At 39.6% G+C, this 21,789-nt stretch overlaps 1 protein-coding gene across 1 annotated transcript; it reads right to left on the reverse strand.

The window, feature by feature from the left end:
- Positions 1–1,262: 1,262 nt before the first annotated feature.
- On the reverse strand, positions 1,263–21,789 carry abcc2 (ATP-binding cassette, sub-family C (CFTR/MRP), member 2). The gene is made up of 32 exons (XM_071480666.1): positions 21,142–21,789; positions 19,427–19,603; positions 18,686–18,832; positions 18,457–18,597; positions 18,163–18,285; positions 17,955–18,010; positions 17,614–17,869; positions 17,287–17,471; positions 16,116–16,293; positions 14,673–14,927; positions 12,921–12,986; positions 12,454–12,591; positions 12,216–12,362; positions 12,048–12,132; positions 11,862–11,928; positions 11,647–11,773; positions 10,615–10,791; positions 10,085–10,252; positions 9,612–9,795; positions 9,190–9,325; positions 8,873–8,975; positions 8,545–8,764; positions 7,188–7,342; positions 6,812–6,967; positions 6,423–6,622; positions 6,173–6,299; positions 5,919–6,020; positions 5,326–5,469; positions 4,218–4,376; positions 3,957–4,123; positions 2,888–3,082; positions 1,263–1,595 (listed from the first exon to the last, which is right to left on the reverse strand). The coding sequence occupies exons 1-32, from the start codon at positions 21,184–21,186 to the stop codon at positions 1,466–1,468; spliced, it is 4,716 nt and encodes a 1,571-aa protein (XP_071336767.1). The 5' UTR covers positions 21,187–21,789; the 3' UTR covers positions 1,263–1,465.

Here is a 21,789-nt window from a genome sequence, read left to right on the forward strand (position 1 = left end):
CAACATTTGTTGGACAAATAACTTTATAACTTGTAACACATCAAAATGTTACACAATATATTGTATATCCAATGAATCAATATTTCCCAAATGTTTAGATATTAAAAACAAATTTAATTTTCATTACTTTTTGGACTCCAGTGAATGATTACATATTGTGTAAGGCCAATCAGGATATTAAAATTGAGTGTAAAAATTTCATTACACATTTTAAATATGATAAATATATAATGACAAATGTTTTTTTCTTCTGCTGTTGTTCCTTTATGAGAAATTCAAAGATCATATAAAGACTTATAATGACTAAAAAATATAAATACCATAGCTACCACTACAGATCTCCAATCTCGCACATAATTAACTTACTTTTCCTTGACTGAAGGGTGGTCAGTACTCAGATTCCTTTGGCTCTGAAATGTGTCACTATTGGGAGGGCAATAAAGCAGTGCTGCAGTACGAAGAGTTGGACACAGTGGGAGTAATAAAAGTCATCATGCCTCCTGCTGTTGGTTGTCTTGACAATACAAGATTTTTCTACTCCCCTCCACCCTTCTCCATAGCAAGTCAGGATATCTGGCAAAATGACATTTAAGAGGGAACTGCAAGCAGTGCACTGTAAATATATTCAACTGTTAGTCATCTCATTGCATTTTTAATGGTAGTCGGATGGTATAAATAAAATCTGACACACACACTGTACAACCTGTTGCACGGCCAGCATAGTCATTAAACTCCAAAATCAAGATGATTCTTGTTTTACAGCCACTAATGCACTATTACATTTGGCCTATATGAAAGTGTAGCCTTTTGGATCAGTAATGTGGACTATTACCTTCTAGAGATCAAACGCAGAAGGAAGCCCAGCACCTCTTCATAACTTAACACCTCTTTGATTGTCTTTCTCCTTCCCTCTCTCACTCATTCTCTCCCCATGTGACTCTTTCTCGCTCACTGTCTCTCCCTTGCTTCCTCTGTCTTCCTCTCTCTCCACACACTCACTCAAGTACAGATGGTTGCAACAGTGGCTGCTTTAACCTGCTTTAACATGCAAGATACTGTGTATGTGTGTGAAACACAGCCACCTGTTCTGACCTCAGCATTATTCCAGCTTCAAATTCACTGTATAGACATGAGAATGGCATCAATCCCCACTTCTGGTATGTCAAACAATTCCTTTAATGACCAAGTGACACAGAGGTTTAAAATTTAAACGAGCTGAAACAACCAAGCTGGTTCTTTTCATTAAAAACAATTAAGCATAATTTGAGAAAGAATATTTATTGTTCACATATAAAAATTATTTACATACTGAATATGATTTCTTCATGTTGTTTCCTATAAATAGAAATATTACAGCATTTCATAAATCAAAGCACAATCCAGCTTTTAAAATCCAACAACAAAAACAATTTATGGAATTTAATCATCCTAAAAAAACAAAGAAGAAAAGAAGGAAAGTGCAAAATCAGAGGGCTGTGATATTTTCTCGTGTTATCCCCGCATCCTTTGCCATAGCATAGAAATGGCCTTGTTTTTCAAGAAGTTTGCTCGGGGAATCAAATTCCACGATTTTCCCAGCATCGAGCACCATTACCCTGTGGAGGAGGAACACAGGTATTAATTCGTAACCTGCAGAGCAACATATTATCAGTGGCTGGCAGAGGAGGATCCAACAGAGATAAACTTCCTGCTCAAATGTTGTTTTATGTTGTAACCCTGATAAGGAATAAGTGGGTGCAGAGCATAGATAAGTATTTTTAATGGAGAAAAGGATGGATGGGCCATTTTTATAAATGTCCAAATGAAAGTAAATATTGGTGAAGTTGTTGCAAAAAAAAAAAAAAGGAAATTATTTATTTACCTGCAGGTGGTATAAGGGGGAAGAAAAAGCTCTAAATGCATTATATGAAATCTGTTTGAAATGGAAGCACTTTTAAAGTGTATTTTATATGGACTCTCAAATGTAAACTGCCTACAAAATCTGTGCAATAGAATGAATAAATTCATGCATCCTGCTTCTATGCCACCTTTCACCCCTTTTCTTGTCTAGTCTATATTGTAGACTTTGAAGTCTCAGATCTCTTTTAATGTCTGATTTTATTTATAGATGTGCATATAGGGGCTGACTTGGACCTCACAGCTGTGGCCATTAGGCTTCTGTCACAACAAAGGATGCACCCTAACTGCTGGAACACCTGGCCCATGAAACCTTATACTGAAACTGACTAGCCCATTGTTTGGGACTGAAAGAGAAGACAAAGGCATGAAAAAAAAGACAAATAATCTAAGCAATAACAAGGAATTGGCAGACAAAATTCTGTCCTTAAAAGTGCTCAGAACAATAGACAGTCTATGTCTAAAATGTTCTATTCCAACTGACGCCATTTGTTGATTTAGACCATGCAATATGGTAAATAGCTCTGTAACAAGTGACCTTGGGTTTAAATTATTTTGTCAACTTTGACTTCCAAATGTTTCCATGTTTAAGCCAACATGGACAAATGCTAATGCTAAAATGCTCAAATGAATGAACTGACAGCTCTGGAATAATTGAGTTAGTGGACTTCAGTTTAGTTTATCTTGTCAAATAAAACTCTTACATGTTCGTAGGTGTAGTCTTAAGGAAATTGTTCATTTTAATATGGGGGTATGACAGCAGGAGGGAAATATGGCATTTATATGGCTTTATAATATTTTTTATTTTGTGTACTTTGGTAAGGAATTACTCCATGTGAAAATAAGAATGTGCCTCACTGAGTTTTAAAGGGTACTTGTGGGCTCCTCACCATGCACAAAATAACACAAGTGTGGAGGAAGAAATAATTTACCATTGACAGGAGTGAGATCAGGACACTTCATCAAAAGATTTTAAGGGACAATAACTCACCTGGAGCTGTCCATGATGCTGTGCAGGCGGTGGGCAATGGTAAGGACAGTGCAATGTGAAAACTCTTTGCGGATGGTATTCTGAATGAGGTTGTCTGTCTCCAGGTCAACAGCAGCTGTGGCCTCATCCAGGATTAAGATACGAGACTTTCTCAGCAGTGCTCGAGCCAGACACAGCAGCTGCCTCTGCCCAACACTGGGAAGAGAGTGACATGTTGATTTCAGAAATGAAAACAAACCACAAATAGACAGTCATTAATTCTTGCTTAAAACACACAGAAGGGTTTTTTTCTGTGTTGTAAGAAGTTTTAGTACATGGTGGCTAAAACACCTGTGTGCGAATTGACATGCCATTAGGCTTAGGCTGTGCAAAACACCCACCACAGGTTTAGTGACAAGGCAGTTATTTTAGGATGCTGAAGTTCACCACTCTACATACATTATTTCATTTAATTAGCCTTGGTTTGTATGATCAGGTAGGATTTGTACTTGGTCAACAGTCGATTTGATGAACACACGATTGCAAATTTTACAAAATGCCTTAAAGGTCTCAGGTTGTAGAAATTGAGATTTCCGTGTCTTAAATAAATTATAAAGCAGATCTAGGTGCTAAATTAATACTGTCAAAGTATAAAAGCACTCAGTCAACAAGGAAATATACACAGCTCATATTTAGAAACTGTGCCTTAAAATGATCCGTCAAGACTCCTGTAACTTTGTGATGTCATAGCAGTCCAGCCTGGCAGGTTTTGGTTTCTCTGATTGTTTACCTGAAATCTGCTATATCTTTTATTAGATCACTCAGAATACAACTGTGCTTGAAGGGCAAAGGATAGTAATAGAGACAGTGAATACTAAATATGGTGGAAAGCAATTGAAGGAATAGAATGTATCAGATTTTCACATTATTAGATATTTGTAGGTTTTATAAATCAACATTCAAAATAACTCATCAACTGGGCATCGGTATGTTCTGTGTCATTTGCATCATCAAATCATCAGATATTCTTATTTGTTGTATCTTTAATCTTTTGTAATGTGGGAGAGTAGCAATTATGTCCATGGCCCACCTGAGGTTCTCTCCCCCCTCTGCGACTTCATGTTGTAATCTTTCTTGCAGCCCTGCCACGTAGTCCTTCAGATGAGAGAGCTCCAGTACTCTCCAGATATCCTCATCACTGAATCTGTCAAATGGATCCAGGTTCATCCTCAAGGTCCCGGAGAACAACACTGGATCCTGCACCCACAGGATTGGATGGGTCAGTGTGTACCTTTTTTTTAAAACTGAATGCTGTGTAGGGGATTAGTGTGTATGTTTTTTTTGTGTATACCTGTGGTATGATTGTGAGCCTGTTTCTCAGGTCATGCAGGCCTATTGTGGAGATATCTATATTGTCAAGGACGATGCGACCTTCAGCAGCTTCAATAATTCTAAACAGGCAGTTTGTTAGACTTGATTTCCCAGCTCCTGTGCGGCCCACTATACCAATCTGGATGCAATGAGAGAGAGAGAGCACACAACATACACAATGTAACATAATAGCTGACACATCTTTACATATGGATGTTAATTTGATGCTTGAGGTGGAAGTTTTATACTCTCGCTGCAGCGTATACTGAGTTTGTGAAAGCTTTTAAAACTCGTGTCAAAACACCTGGTAATTACATTAATCTTATGCTTACAGAAGCAGCAGCATCATTTGTTTGGAGTGTGTCTGTAGCTTTCAGACCATCTAATAAAGCATACAAGAAACAAAGACAAAAGCCCTCTGAGAGATTACTATCATATAGGGGTTACAATCATCTCTGCTTTGTTGCAGATGCATGTCCTGTGCTGAAGCCTGTGTGCACGCTGCAGACACAGTAAAACCCTGACTGATGAGAGCTTTAAGCTTCATCAACAGAAAATCCAGGGTAAAACAAACAGGTCACTTCAGCCCAGCATGTTGCTAAGAAAAGCAGTGGAGACCAGGCTAGAATAAACAAAACATCAGTATTCTCTTCCAAGGATGAAAGAGCCCAAATGAGAGGGGACAAAGGAGAAATTCGGATGTAGTTATTTTCTTTTAGACTGGTTTCACCATCATAAAGAAGCTGCAATATAAACTGCTCTTTTTAGTTTGTAGGTGCTAAAACTGATGTCATAGTTACAAATTTTTAAGTATTTAAAACAATTTGACATCTAATTCTAATGATGAACTAATTTTCTAGGTTATATAGGTTTTTACATACCTTACCTTACTATTATGTATTTGCATGTTACAATTGATTATATACAACAACTACATAGCTAAACAGAACATTTCAGTTTATATTATTATTATAAATATATAATCGATGTATTTTAGCTGCATTATGACACAATACTATTGATCTTTGATAAATCTTATAGACATGTCACACATACTGACACATACACATACACACACACACACACACCTTCTCAGTGCTGTCGATGTCACAGGTGATTCCATGCAGCACCAGGTCTAATCCAGGTCTGTAACGGACCTTGTAGTTTTCAAACTGTAGCCTTCCTTCCTCGGGCCACTTCTCTGATGGCCGAGTGTCATTCACCCACTTAGCCTGCAGAAACAAAGGCACACACAAAACAGATGTGTAATGGTAGAATAGTTGCCGCGTTTAGCTGTGATACGCCTGTCTATTCCTCAGTCCTTAGCCTGTCTATCAGCAAAGTACTTACTTGTAAGAGAAGATAATGTGAACAGATTAAAAGGCAAGATAAACCCAAATAAATAACCAAATGATGATGCTATATGAAGGCACTATTTTAAAAAGTCCTTACAAACCTCTGTACCAAAGGGTGAGGGGTTAAAAACGTTATCACATTTATCAAAAAAATGCAATGAATCAAAGGCAAAGGTAAAATAATGTGTTACTGCCCAGCACTTAAACCTCAGCAACTAAATGTCAGCAACTAAAGTGCATATCCTATTTTTGCAACATGTGCCAGTAGGGGGTCATGTTCCCAGAGTGATTTGTGATTGTAGAGAAAAGCTTTCAATTCAACATACCTCATTCTCCAGCTCCGCATATTCACTCACTCTCTCCACGGCAACGATGTTGGTCTCCAGCTCTGAGGTCATTCTCACCAGCCAGTTGAGGGTCTGCGTTACCTGCAAAGCCCCATTAGAAGAGAGGGTTCTGTTTACATTGCTAACATTGTTCGCCAGAATCATTGTCGTTATCACTCTAATTATTTTTGCCATTTACTTCATCAGCCTTATCTGAAGTGTGTATGTGTGATGTGAGTGCATCAGTGACTGACATTAAGGGCGTAGGATATTGACAGGCCAACCAGGCCGCTGTCCAGAGAATTTCTAGAAATAACAGCAAACAGGGCTGCGAAAAACACCACCAGGTTTCCCAGGAACTCAAGACGGATGGCCAGCCATCTGTAAAGTAAAACAAAGCACACATAAATACACGCACATACTCACAGACCCCATTAGAGAAAGAACGTGCTTGGTTTGTTGATGGTTTGTGTTTGAATGTGCACTTGGTGTTGATTATCAAACCTGTTTGACACTATCCACGGGTAGACGTTCTTGAGGTTTTCATCAATAGTTATTTCGTTGTGTTTAAGAAACCTTTCTTGATGGCCGTAGGCTCTTATCACTGACAAACCAGATACCGTCTCACCAAAGTGAGAGTAAATGGGAGAGCGAGACACCGAGTCCAGCCGACGCAGCTGTCTGGAAGTGGCTACATAGAAGCGCTAGGTATAGAGAGAGGGCAAGACAACAGAAATCAATGGAAGCATTAACTGGGTTATCTCTTGAAAAGGAACAAGCCTTTCTCTTTTTAACATTTACTGTTTGTATTCCATTCTGTTAGTTTTCAAGAAATAAATCTCTTTTCTGTTTTTTAATCTTCTCTTTTGCTTGTTCTGTTCTGTTCAGCTCACCTGCACAAAGTAGTAGACCACAGCCAGAGGAATGATGATGATGGTGAAGAAGGGAGTGGCCAGACAGATGACAAACAGTGTCCCCAGCACACCCAACAGACACAGGAGCCAGGAGCGGAAGGATTGAGGAATGGCTTCATCTATTGTGAAAATGTCCTTTAGGACCAGTGTAAGGAAAGTTAGTCTTTAGTAAAGGTAACTTATTACAGTGCTTAAACGTAGTAAAGCAACCCTCTTAAAATCACAGTTTCAAAAATACGTAGGTACCAAAACCTCAAAAAGCAAGAACTAAAGAAAGCAAGAACAAAAAAGGAACAAAAGAAGATAATGTGAAAAATTATGAAAAACAAATGAAAAAGTAAATAACAAATCTTACCTTTGCAAAGCGGTTGACCACTCTTCCAACTGGTGTAGTGTCAAAGAACACCATGGGAACGCGCAGTATGTTGTTAAGTAGCCTGGAGTGCAGGATTCGAGATGCAGCGACCGAGGCATTGGCTAGGAGCAGCGTGCCGAGGAACACGAAGATGCCTGCCGATTCAAACACAATAAAAAACACTGAACACAAACACTGAAGTGCAAATTAAATAGAGACCAATCTAAAACTGTAGAATAACAAAGACACATTTTTGCTTGTGCTGTAAAAAAAAAGGACAAATGTGAACATCAGGCCCAAAATTACAGTGAAGTTAATAAACCTGACACCTAAAAACCTAAAAGGCAAGTGGTGTTCCTAATCTTACGCTAAAAAGAACAAAGGGTCTCACCCTCTGGCCTCAGGTGTTCTTTAGTCCTATAACCTGTTAGTTAATCAGTTACAGCTGCTACAATGGAGCACAGTGATTCTGCAGTTCAAGCTCTTCTATTCTGATGTTCCCTAAAGGGTTTAGTGTTATCACCTACACACCTATTCAATATAGTTCATCCTGTCTCTGACAACAATTAGATTAAATGGTATGAAAATTGTCATCAATTGCTTAAAACCTAACAGTAACAAAAGAGGATAATTGGGTAATTAGCACGAAAATATTATAAGATAAATATAGAACACAAGTAAAACCTTTCATGGCAGCTAGTTTAAAGTTCAATAGTTCAAATTTCTTGTTGAGAGTTACATGAGAGATGTACTCTCACTGCCTGTGTGTTAAGTACAGAGCTGGAGTTAGGGGGAAGGGGAAACACAGGAAAACAGCTAGCCTGGCTCTGTCGAAAGTTCAGTACAGCTCACTAAGTGGTTGTACAGCTGTCTGCTATATCAGACTTGATGCTTCACAAAATGGAATGGCCTAAAACTCAAACACACGCTTCAAGTCTGTTGCTTCGGGTAGTTAAAACCAAATAATATGGATATGATGTTATATTATCAATACAGAGTATTTTAACCCTCATACAACCCAAAGTGCCATCTCTACCATCCATCCCATATGAAATGAACGCAGCATAAGCTAAGCAAATAACATCCTAGCTCTAGTGCCACAGATGAGGCAAAAACTTATTTTCCAAATGTCCAACTACTCCTTTAATAAAATATGTTTGATGTGTAGAAACTCAATGTGCAGGTTACACATGAAATACTGAAAAAATATTGGATCATAAATGAAGGAGACATAGATAGTTTTTACTGTCAGTGGGAGAAAAAAAATCACTTTAGCTTTGAATTTAATCGAGATTAATCTGAAAATATTTGCAAAATAAAAAAGGTATGACTGTAGTGAGTTTCACTGTTAAGTTACCCTGAGCCACTCCCAGAACTCCGAACACTCCCACCCTGGTATCCCTCTTCCAGGCAGGGTATGTCATGTTTTGGTACACCACTGCATCATTGGTCCAGTCACTCAGCCACAGGTTCTGACCGATGAAAGCAATGTTCTGGATGAAGTAAACCACGAAGACCATGGCAGCATAACCCCAGCCCATTGCACGCAGGTACTGAAGGTAGACTGAGAACTTCACCTGGATATCGAAGAGCAAAAATGTCAACACAAATACATTTTCAAGCTCTAATTTTGTGTCATTTGTGCTGTTAAAAAAGTATTTAGGCAGACCAACAACTTATATTACCTGTCCTGTTTCCATAGTTTCTTTCTCTATCAGCCTCTGGCCTTTCTTTGATTCACCAACATCCTCAGATTTTCTTAAAGAATTATTTTTTCTTAGTCTGACACTAGAAAGAAGAAGAGAACAGACAAAGAAAAACAGGATGATTAGATGCTTAGTGGGAGACTAAAATATTGTGCTTGTTGGGCATGAAATCTTGTAATAGGGATGACTTGGTCAAGAAGCCCCCTGCCCACAACATTAATCCTCAGCACAAACACAAACACACACAGGATGTTTCTCCACAGGCTTTATTATCCACCACTTCACTGTGATCTAACCTGCCGTTGCGCTGGCTGCGGCGGATACTGGTTTCTCTCTTCAGAGTAACAGAAACCGTGTCCTCCAAAGGAGAGTCAGGTTGAGTGTCCTCTCTTTCAGGGATGAGCTCTACGTCTGCAGTTTCCTGGCAACGATCTGGATAGATATGGTCACACATTTTACACAGTGTCTTCAAATCTCTGTGTTAATAGTGTACTTTGTTACATTTTCGGTCCTTGAGTTAACTGAGTGAGCGGTATCAGTATAAAATATCAGCACAAATACAAAGAAAAGCCAGAAATGTCCTTGCAGCATATCTTATTAATGCTACACTGTGCATAACTCATAATCGCATAGTAGTACAAATGCAGTCACTCTTTGGATGTGTCAGCTACTTTTGTAACTTACGTCCATATGGCAGTGTGAAAAAAGGCGGAATTACCTGACTCTGAATGGGTCTGATTACTTTGCTCTTTGGCATATGTGTCAAGAAACTCAGAAAAGGGTCCTCTGCTGGCACGAAGGCTGTTGTAAGATCCAGTCTCAGAAACCACTCCATCCTGCAGGACCACTATTTCATCTACGTAAGGCAGGAAGCTCACGCCATGAGTCACCAGAATACGAGTCTGTACAGATAAAGACACACTGGGCCTCAGCTGCGAAAACACATTTCACTTTGGGCAACAAAAAAAATCAAAAGTGCACTGCAATGTGTATTCACCAGCAAGACTGTGGAATCACTGGAATGACTTTTTGATTAGAAAAAAATCCTGAACTGTCTACAACCACTGCTACCAATACTCAAGTATTCAACACTTTACCATGAAATCCCTACCCTACCCTAGTCAAATCCTAGTTATTTGGAAGAGTAAAAAATAATATTGATGAGTGCTTGAATTGAGGCTCAGTACAAACCTTATCTTTGAGTATTCCATTGGGTCCAATCACTTTCTCAAAGAGATGCTTTCCTACATGAGAGTCCACTGCAGACAAGGGGTCGTCCAACAGATAAATATCAGCCTGACTATAAGCTGCTCTGGCCAAGCTAACACGTTGCTTCTGACCCCCTGAAAGGTTGATGCCCTGAGGAGAGGAGAGGAGAGGAGAAAAACAGCACAAGAAAATAACTTCTTATCAGAATTGAAAGTACATTATTATGCAACAGTAGCATAACCTTGAGAAAAATTTGAACAGCCATTATGTTCTTTGTTGTGGATTTGTTAGCAAGCTCAAGGCCTCTGCAAGTTAATTTTACATTTGGAAAAAATGGAATTACCACACCTGATTTCAAGTGAAATGCACAAAACATGCAAAAACAGTGGTAGGAAAAGGCAATTTGACCAATAATCAATATCACAATGATTTTACATATATTAATGAATACAAATACATTCAATCATATTCAAATCCTTGAAACCTTGAACCCTAGAATCAATGATTCATACCTTCTCTCCAATCTCAGTGAGGTCTCCAGCAGCCAGCAGCTCCAGGTCGGGGGCCAGGGCACAAGCCTGTATCACCTCCTGGAGCCTCCTTTCCTCATGGGGAGAGCCAAACAGAATATTATCCCTCAGAGTGGCATTTTGGATCCAGGCTTGCTGTGGCACAAATGCAAGGGAGCCCTGGGGAGAAAGACATTGAGAATCAGGGTCAGAATTTCTTCTAACCACACTATTATCAACGTCCATGAAAAAGAAGGGATTCATACAGGTTTTCATCCAAACCAAACCCTACACATATTTGTGAGAAAAAAACATTTTTTTTCCTTTTTTTTTTTTTTAGAAAAGCTTAGAAAGACTTATTTGACTGCACTGTTCAAAGACCATTTTGAAGACCTTACAATGCTCTGGCAGCCTTCAGTATTGGCTTTACTCAGGGAGCAAAAATGGTTAAAGGTATTCCCCGTTCAATATGGATCAAAACTGTTCTTTGAGCAAGTCAGTGGAGTTAAGGCTTTGTACTGTACTTCTGCGATGAACAGGTGAAATCAGCTTTAACTTTCTTTTGTAATGGACTGAAGAGCTACTCTCTATGTAGTGGTCTCTATTGCGAATATAAGTGCTGTGTTTATTTAGAATGTAATAAGAGGTAGTTCAGTTCAATTTTTATGTTTTGTTTGATGGTTTCTTCATTTTGCTGCCGTAAAGTGGAACAGTTTTCCCTCTAGCCTAACAGTGATCACATCAGAACAATTCTTCAAAGTGGCCTTAAAAAAAAAAGATGTTTTCTCAGTAACTTGGAGCCTAAATAATATAATGAAGAGATCTTGGAACATGTCGGCTGTGCCATTCTGCTGTTGTTGTGTTGTTTGTTGTATGTTGGAGGACATAAGCTGTTTTTTTTAACTGTCAAATAAATTCAATAAATGGATCAATTGAAACCATCTCTGATTTTCTTTTGACTGTACATTGCATTTCCTTAGCTGAACACACTTTTTATTGTGACAGACAGATATGGAGACAGAAATAATGCGTCACCTGAATGTTGATAAAGCCTTTGGTGCTGTGCATCTCTCCCAGGAGGGCTGACATGAGGGAGGACTTTCCTGAGCCCACAGCTCCCACTACTGCTACCAACCGACCTGGCTTAATGTCTAAGGACACACTGGAAAACACATGCAGAGTTAATGTAGTCAATAACAAACATGTTTTTTTGCAGCCATGTAACTTAGTGTTTGATAAAACAGGTGTACTTTTTCAGCAGAGGCTCAGCATCTCTTTCCCAAGCAAAGGAACCATCACATACGCTGACAGCAGAGTCTAACAAATTAAAACAGATGAACAGAGAAGTCAGATTAACTGCACATGTACCAACAAAGAGGTTAATAATCTTTGCTGCTCAGCAGAGGAGCAGGAATGAATGCTAATGGCAAACATACTGAAACTGGGGTCATGCTGCACAATGTCACTTTCGAGATCTTCGCCTCCCAGAAACTTCTCCAGGCGCTTCCTGGACACTGTTGTCTGAGGCAACAAAATAACAGGTTAATGGGCTGTTGGCATATGTTTGGTATGTGTGCTCATACTGTAAGATATTGTTCCCTTACTTGCACAATGGCAGCGATGAGCATGGGCAGCATGGCCAGGGGAAATCGGAGGATGTTGAAAAGCGAGATGGAGGTGAAAGCTTTCTCAGCTGTCAACACATTATTTGAGCTCACCCCTACAAATACTGCAAATGTGGCCAAAGAAACCTGTGAAAAAAAAAAAAAAGTGTGAGAAAAAAGAGATCATCTTTAATCTGTCGCTACTTGTCTTTTTGTGACACTCCTTCACAGCACTCACCAGCGCTGGAGCACAGCTGAAGATGAAGGTAGAGACAGACGTCAGGTAGGCAAACTTCCTCATGACATTCAGTTCTTGCCCCCTAATGCTTTCCACCTGCGCCTGGAAGGATGGCTCCCATGCATACAGCTTCAGAATCTGGTGGGAGGTGAAAGACGAAAATGGGGGCCGAGGGAGTAGAAGGCATTGTGGAGGACATGGAAAAGGAAGGGTGGAGGAACAGAGAAATAACATTCATATCTTATGTAGTCAATGCCAATAAACCACAGGTGGTGGATGCAGTATAATAGAAGGAACTGCAGAGTCTGCCTTTGATCTGAGGAAAAAGCTTCACTTAAGACTCCCCCGCCCACACCACTTCACATGACCTTTTTATTTAAAAAAAAACGCAGAAGAAGTGGCAATCTTACACCACTTACCACTCTGGGGCTATTAACTCTATGAGTATATTGAATAAAGGCACTCACCTTGATCCCATTGAGTATTTCATTCATGATTTTCAGCCTCTTGTCTTTGAACTTCATGTTCTCTATCTGAAAAGAGATAATGTAAAATAGGGCCTTAATGCAAGCATTTCAATACCATAAGCATCAATTATTACTGAAATTTTGCCTGGTCAAACCTAGGCCTGAAGCAGGGTTTTGGCCATTAGGGTCTTTTGAACCCCTGACCTTGGTATCCCCAGAGGGGGACTTACTGGTTGCGCCACTGAGTAACCACGTGCTATACACACCTTCACGCAAGTCGAGGCAATGACATCATGTGTGCAAAACTGGACTATTTTTGACTGTTTCACATTAAACACTTAAAACTGTCAAAATGTTAGTGTGAAAGTTTTGAAAAAAATCCCACACCCTTCTAGTGGTTTGGGGAAATATTTTGGTGACTTTGAATCTAACACTGAGCAAAAAAAGAAAAAAAATGTTGAGCATACAGTACAAATTATAGCAATATTATCAATATATTTTGTGTGACAGAAAAAACATGGAAAAACAATAATTATAATAATAATAATTATAATTAATGATAAAAATATATAATAATAAAGCAGCTAAACGCCATTGTCAGAGTCTAAGCAGCTTGTGAGGATTAAATTACCACATATAACAAGTGCTATTTAAATTTTTCTGAAGCAGGACTGAGGCCAACCCAAGGAAGAATACTTTCTGCTAAGAAATTAATTTGAGTACTTGTATTGTTGTACTGTTGTATGCAGATGGCAAAAGTCACATAGCTAAAAAACTGTATCTAAGAATTCATTCACTTGATAGAAGATTGAGAGGCCGTCATAGAACTGATTGGATACAGAGGAACCATGATTGTCAACAAGGAGAACTGCACAAGCGTTCAAAACATATGCACAGTCTGAAAACTGTACGTTTGACATTCCCTAATGATGCATGCTTCATCATTTTCTTAATAGTTGGTATTTCTTGTACAAAGGCTCAGGCCTCTATGCTTCTGTTTGCAGAGGAAATATAATAAGCGTCAGTTTCCACATGCAAAACCTTGTTGTCCATGTAAATGGACTGTGGTTTAATCACAGTGTGTTTTGTATTCATTTTTAATACCAGTGTGCAAAGACTTGAGCCAAAGGTTTTGTAAAAGACAAGCTAAGTTTCTTAAATTGTGATTATGTGGTTATTAGGCAGGAAGTAGAGACAAGAGTTGTCGCCCTTGAAAGTGGTTGGTTTTTTAACTTGAATTTTGAATTTTCAAAATTTCCAATTCATTGTTCATTGTAAGTTCATTTGTTCTTTGTAAGTTTCTGTCATTTCAATCAGTTTCCATAGGAATTGAATAATCAGTATAATAAAGAGTCGAGAGCTGACAAAATATCACTCTCCATGCTGTCTCATGTGTCCTCTAAATATAGCAGAGCATTTCTGCATACGTTTGATGTGATGGTGGAAACTGTTGAAGAGCTGATAATACAGGGATAAGTGAAAATTGTTACCAAGAATAACTATTAACAGGGATCTACTGGAAATATGCAATAAAGAACTTGCACTTGGAGGTGAAAGCAAAGTACTCTGAGGCCTGCAAATAATATTCCTTTTTTTTTTTTTTGCTTCTATTTACCACTTTTTAGAAAGGTTATTGTTATTATTAAGTTTTATTTTAGTAAAAATTTTAACTAAAATTGTTGTATATTATTTTTGTTAAACCAAATACACTATTTTCAAAAGCTGCAGCAATGTGTGTGCAATTCTACTGACCTGGAAGTTTCTGGCCTTGGTGGCTAGCAGTCCATTGATTGGCACCATTAGCACCATGACTGCCAGTCCTGCCAACACAGAAGGTCCTAACTCCAGCCACAAGAAAGCAATGGCCAGAAAGATCTGCAGAGGGCAGGACCAGAGCAGGTGGATGAAGTTGGTCACATCGTTGAAGCGCTGGGCGTCTGCTGACATCAGGTTCACTGTTTCCCCAACCGTTGATTCTTTACGAGTGTCATTAGACACCACCAATGCCTTGGAAGAGGGATAAAGAAGGAGCAGCAGGGAGAGAAGGGGAAGGAAAGGAGATGCAAATTTTAAACGAGAAATGATACAGACTGAAACAAAATATAAATAATTTTTATTAGAATTCACACTCTTGACTGATGATGTGCAGTTAATAGCTACTGTATCCAAATGTAGAAGTCATTGAATAGCTCAGGAAATTGCTCTAAAAGAGCCCAGGCAGGAATTTTTTTTTTTTAGTGAATGTTGTTATCACACGTAATTTTTCACTCATACAACTGACATATTTCCTACAATGGGAACTGGCATGGTAATTACCTGGCATTATTTTTGCCTTGGTAAATGGACTGCACTGCACATATGAAGCGCTTTTCTAGTCACATTCAGCACATTCACATGTACAAACATACATATATAACACTTCTACTAACACACACACCAATGATACATCGGTTTTCAGTTTGGGTTCAGTGTCTTGCCCAAGGACACTATGACAAGTGCACTGGAGGACCTAGGAATCGAACCACTAACCTTCTGATTAGTGGACGACCTGCTCTACCTCCTGGCAGGTATTTACTGTATATGTCTGTGGACAGATTGTCAACGCGATAGCATTGTAACCATGACCCATGTAGTTAAGATCAAAATGAAGGCTGAATTCTACGATGGGTGTGGTCTGATCCATGAGTACTGAGTACTCATGAAAGTAGAGATCATCTTGTGCTGCGATCACATCAGCCGCTACGCCTGTCAACAATAAATTCTGACCCTTGAGTGCCCAGTAGTTATTATTACACCATTAGAAGAGTATTTAGTACTTATTACTGCATCCTTACATGTCTACTCAGCACTCATAGGTCAGACCAGACCCATCTTCGTCAACTACACACAGTAAAGTTTTGGCAGAAACACCACTCAAAGCACTCTGTGGTAGTTCCTGCTACAGTAGGTGTCTCCAGGACCACATTTTGCCATGATGGCACACACACACACACACTCACAAGCTGGAAACAGTACCAGCCATGCTGTTGTGGCTGCTAATAATGCAGTAATGACAACTGACTACTCATGGGTCAGTACATCAACATATTGACGCATGTCGTGGCTGGTGTCGTTCCATCACAAGCCGCTCTCTTGTTTATTTTCTGTCTGAGGTAAAGCACAGAGATGTCATTGTTCTTTCGCTCCCGTTTTTACCTTTTTGTACACAGCAGCCATGATGGCAGTGCGGACCTTCATCCCCAGCACAAAGCAGCGCTGGAAGTACTGCTGCAGGAACAGAGACTGCAGAATGGCCACCACTAGCAGCAGCACTGCATACAGATAGCCCTCCCACGTATATCTGGATTTGTCCTGAGTGAAGGAGATCATCAATCTAGAAACAGAAGAAAGTTAGTTAATGGGACAGCTCAACAGAGATGTAGTTATCACAAACAACAAAGATCGTACTCATCACTGTGGGTTGTGCCTCCCTACAGTCAAGTGGAAATGTTAATCATTTGTAAAGCTCTGTTGCTGAAACCTCTACACCTAACATCTCTTCTCTCATTTCGATCTAGTTACTATAATACACAATCTCTCTTGTTCTCAGGTCTAAAGAGATCTTTACTTTCAGTCATGTGAAGTATTCTCACATTTTCCCTCATTTTGTTTCCTATTTACTCCTTCTTTTCTCACCCTCCCCCCTCCCCCTGTGAGGCATTGTGTTATCAGTTGATGTTTAAACCAACAACATTGTATTAAATAGCTAAGCTCAAGGGCTTAGATCATTCACAAGCCCCCACCACTAATTTTACACATGGGGGTCTGCTTAGAGGTTTTGGGGAGTACTATTGCATATGTGAAATAAGTGTGGTATAAGCCTTTTGTGGCTTCAGAGGGAGCTGTGCAAAGTTTTTTATTATGGTATAAGAAGATGATGTCTCTGGTACTACTGCATTGTTTCTTTAAATCATTTTGTTCATTGTGAATTTAATTAATATTATGCTCCATGGTTGAGGTGAAAAAAAAAATCAACTCCTATTCTGAGTTCCCTGTGGCCTTCTCTGTTCTGTCACCAATTTAATCCTACTGTTTGTATTTGTGAGTATACTGACTCTGTTAATGATTGCAGAGAATGGTGACAGAGTGAAGCAGTATACAGAAAGCATTACTTTGTTGACAGCGATGCAGACTGACTCATCAGATTTAAGGTCTGTCATCTATTTTTTTTTTTTTTTTGAGGAACAATGAAATAACTCAAAATTACAATCAATAAAAACACACATATTCATCTGCAAGGCAAATTAGATGCTCAAGAGACAACTGCAGAAAATCAGTACTGATATTCTGTCTCTGATGAGAGGATTTTATGTAAAACCTGACTCACTTCAGGAGTTGAGGACTGACGAAAGCCAACAGGTCCTGCAGAAGTTTGAACAAGGCAGATTCGATGAGCACCCCTTTGAAGCTCTTGTAAATGGTGGTGATAAGCCATGAGTTGGGATAGTCCTCGTCATCCTTCTTTTTGTCCTTTTTCTTCTTCTTTTTATCTTCTTTCTTCTCCTTTTCCTCCTGAAGAGAGTTATTGTTTGAGCACACATTGACATTCATGTTCAACAACAATAATTCTAAAAAATAAAAAATGAAATCTATTTGAAAATAGAGAATGTAATGCACATGTGTGTGTCCAGTGTTTTTCTCTGCACACTCTCACCATCATCAACACATCCTGACTGATGCCTTTCCCAAGGGTGTTGGAGAGGCCATTTTCAAAGGCCACATCCTGGGCTTTGTCTCTTCTCTTATCCCGTTTCTTCTTCATCTGGGTTTGGAGGCGGACCCGAGCTGCGGCCAGCTCCGGCTGCATGAAATACTGGAAGCGCTGGTTGATGTGAGCAGTGCTGTCTGCCTCGCTCAGCTCCCACATGTCCTCCTGAACCAGGGGCCGCTTGTAGCCTTTCACCACCATGCTGGAGAGATGAGGGGAAGTTGGAGGTCATGGCGGAGACTTGTGGGTGATTGCTAGGATTCGTAGTGTGACAACTTTTAACTTACCTGTTAAACCAGTTGAATGTGATTCTGCTCAAAAATGCTGCTCCTGCCTCAGGATTCTGTGGATAGAAAAAAAACAACAAAAAACAAACAAACAAACAAACAAAAAAAACAGATGGATTATGATCACACTGTTCTGCATATTATATTTGTTACATTATTATGAATTTCACAGTATGAAAAAAATGCTTCCATCAGGGTGGTTAGGTACCTTTTTCATAAGCTCCTTAGCCTCTGGAGGGATATCAGCCACAGCAGAGAGAAGAAGGGCAATCACTTCCAGGCCAAAGGAAATGTAGAAAAGGCAGAAACGAGGAAGATCCCTGATCTCTCCCTGATGGGTGGAAGAAAGGTGTTCAAGTGGGAGCGAGGTGCAAAGGTGAATGGTGCATTACTGATAAAGATGGTGTGGTGAAATGCATGAAATCAACTGACTGCATTATGTCTGAGTGAAAATTGTTTTTGGGCTAGCTCCCAACTTGATGATTGAATGCATTGCTCATACCTGTCTGAGCGCCTCTCGTAGGAGGGTCTGAAAAGGGAAAATGTCGCACAGAACAAGGAACAACCAGAAGAGGAAGAGACTGGCGGAGTCCACTGCTCCTTCCCTTCGCCTCACTCCTTCCTGGCACAACAGCACAAGGATCTAACAAAGAAGACATGTCAGGACTTAAAAAATCTTTCCATCTTGAACTCCAGAGCAGATAAAGCAATGTAGAACCTGTTATATTTACCCATGTGACAGCAAACAGGACAGGGTTTGCATAGTATACACCAGAATGTTTCACTGTTGACGGTGGGTCTTTGCTTGGACCATAATCCTCTCCTAATGTGACCGCCAGGCCTGCGATGGCCGTCAGCAACAACAGAGACACCACAAGCTGAGGGGAGGAAACAGAAGTCAGTGTGTTTTGCCTTTTGTTGCTCCACTTGGATGTTTGACCTTCACTGTGCAGAATGATGCAAGTGCAGAGTTTGACACTAGAAGGGAAAATTTCTCAGTGTTCACCTCAAATTTTGGTTTAAGACACATGCATACAGTACAAGTGTGGTTTTCTGTCATCAAAACTAGTTTAAGAGGAAGCGCAGGTGTAGGAGACACTTTAGCTTTTCAAACTAAAACATTTGCACATAGATTCTGGATACCTTAAAGAGAGGGAAGAAGCAAACATAATTTTAAGAATATTTAACTATGTAATTGAATATTATAATATTATTATTCCAAGCAGACTATAATTATAAACCATGCCATATACCATACATTTTATATATCTAAAAACATAACTGGATCTTTAAAAAAATGCAAATTAACCCACTGAGAAAGGAAATGAAGTAATTATATCTTTGACCTATTGTGCTAAGATTGTATTTGTTGTTGTTGTTACTGTAATTAAAATCAGCTCCGTCTGCTTCCCGCTTATATTATGCCTGGAACACTGTGCTTATTTGTTTCTTGTTCTTGCTGTGAGCCTTACCTGTTTGCAGAGGTAGCTCTTGGACAGATGTTTTGTGTTCACTTGTGTCCTTCTGCAGAGAGACATCAGGTGCCATGGGGCACAGAGCCACAGGAAACCCAGAGGGATCCAGACCAGCACTGTCTGCTCCACACATACCGGGAGATCTGGGTCTTCTTTATCCAGATATGAAGCATTCTGAAGTGCACACACAAACACACATACACACACACATTCATCACACAAGGATAACAAAGCCTTACAAAATCATGCTGCCCGCCTAATCTCAGAGAAATGCAATACAAACACACTCCCATCCATGTACCTCTGGAGCTTATGCTATATTATACCACGGGGACACCCAACAACTCCCTAATTAGAAATTTAATCAACAGCGACTCACATGTGATTAAACCCTTAGACCCTGCTCACTATTTACAGCAGCAGGTGGAAAGTGCACTTCTGGGGAACTGCATAATGGAGAGGCAGGTACTAATGGACTGACAGGAACGTGGTGTGAAACAAGCTGAACACCGCAGAGTTTAATGTGTTGTAGGAACAAAAGGCCGTGACTGGGTACAGAAGCCTGTATTTATTAACATTTTAACCACCTGAAATTATTGTCATCTTCTGTAGCAGCAATCTGTTAAGACAAAGCCTTGTCTTACACACTAAAACAAGCTCAAGTGGGAAATGTATGGACAGATGTGTGAATGTGTTTTTTTGGAAACCATGAGGAGGTGTTTATTAGTGTGGATGCTTTAAGTGGATACATTTCCCCATGAGGAGAGCAAAATCTGTAGCTACGGCTGTAGCTAATGATTATCAAAAGAAGTGAAAAATTGCTTATCACCACATCCAAGTATTCAAATGTCTTGTGTCTGACCAAAAGTCCAAACCCCAAAGGTGTTCACTTTAACATGACAGATGGAGAAGAAATCCTCTCATTTACGAATCTCAAACCAGAGAACGTGTATACCATTTTAACTATTTTTGTTTGCAAAATCACTGAAATGATTGTTAGATACTTATTTTTCCAGTTATATAATTGTTAGTTTCAGTTCAATGCATCAGAAAAAAACAAATTGACAAAATCATCACTTTGTAGTGTGAAGTGAACAGTCACAGGGATCCAGAGTTATAGCTCATAAACATGTGCTGCAGCTGGACATGCTGAGTCATGTCTTACTTAAGGACAGTCACATGTTCAGACCTCACTGTGTACAGGGGTTGAAAACATAAAATGCTTTCACATTTAAGTACTGTCTAAAACACATGAGTCTTTTAACATAATAGTCTTCCTCAGACATTTCTTTACTGAATTTTCTTTTTTTTTTATATATAAATAACTGTCACAGCTACAGCATGTCATGACACAGAGGATCCACACCACAACATAAAAACATACATAGAATAACAGATTCAAATATAGAAGTTTCTTGAGTCTCTGTCAATGAGGTAATAATTTCTATGTCATGACAGAAAAACATAGAGAGATATTGTGTTGTAAAGGTATTACAGTGTACGGGTCCTATTGTGCACATCCTTTGTACCTCTCTAGTTACATTTGAGTGAAACCACAGCACAGGTTACTGATCATATGTGTGTGACACAAGTTTTTCAGTGTTTTCACTTTTGAGAGTCTGAGTGAGGTCAACTGAAGACCAAAAAGAAGCAATTTCCCTCAACTCCCAGTCTCTCCCTTCTGCTGTATTAGCTCTGGTTGTTAAACTCACCCAGAAAATGGACCCACAGTAGTCCTCCAAGGCTGCAGCACACATGGTCCCCACTGACGGCTTCGGTCGCTCTCAGATGACCAGACAACCAGGCGCCTCTTGCCCTGTAACCAGCTCCTGCTGAGGTTGACTCGAACGCTCTACTACTCCCTACTCTCTGTCCACCTACACTTCAGAGACAATCACAGGATGGAACTCTGGAACTCTGGGACCTTTGAGCCATGAGGCTTTTCAACTGAAAGAAAAACTTGCGATGTCCTTGTGCAGAGAAAAAAACATTAGTGTGCCAAAAATGTACTGATTTATTGTAACAGGTGGGTTGTTGCCTATTTCAACTCTTGAGTTCTTTCTTTTTAGGCAGAAGGTGATTGAGGTTTATCTTCCAGCGGTCCTCAGTGGCTTGTTTCACATCTGCAAGAAGCGGACACACACACACACACACACACACACAGACACACACCAACACGCAGTCCTCCTGATGTAAATGAGAAAACTTGACAGCTGTAGTCAAAGTCATTGAGAAAATCCAGCTTCGCACCAGCCCACAGACACTCCTCAATGCTCAGAAGTGTCTAAAGTTCAACATTTCTGCCATGGAAGAGGTAAAAAGAGAGAGAGGGGTTGTATAAGTACTCCTCTAGTGTTTTT

Source organism: Trachinotus anak, unplaced genomic scaffold, assembly GCF_046630095.1.
Source record: "Trachinotus anak isolate AG129_WGS33_773 ecotype Australia unplaced genomic scaffold, CSIRO_AGI_Tana_v1 ptg000007l, whole genome shotgun sequence".
NCBI lineage: Eukaryota > Metazoa > Chordata > Actinopteri > Carangiformes > Carangidae > Trachinotus > Trachinotus anak.

Excerpts from the sequence above, each read along its gene's own strand:
- abcc2 (XM_071480666.1), bottom strand. The coding sequence starts at position 21,186 with ATGTGTGCTGCAGCCTTGGAGGACTACTGTGGGTCCATTTTCTGG. Across the intron at positions 6,623-6,811 it reads TGGTCTACTACTTTGTGCAG|CGCTTCTATGTAGCCACTTC; the intron begins GTGAGCTGAACA and ends CTCTATACCTAG. Across the intron at positions 6,021-6,172 it reads CAATATCCTACGCCCTTAAT|GTAACGCAGACCCTCAACTG; the intron begins GTCAGTCACTGA and ends GGGGCTTTGCAG.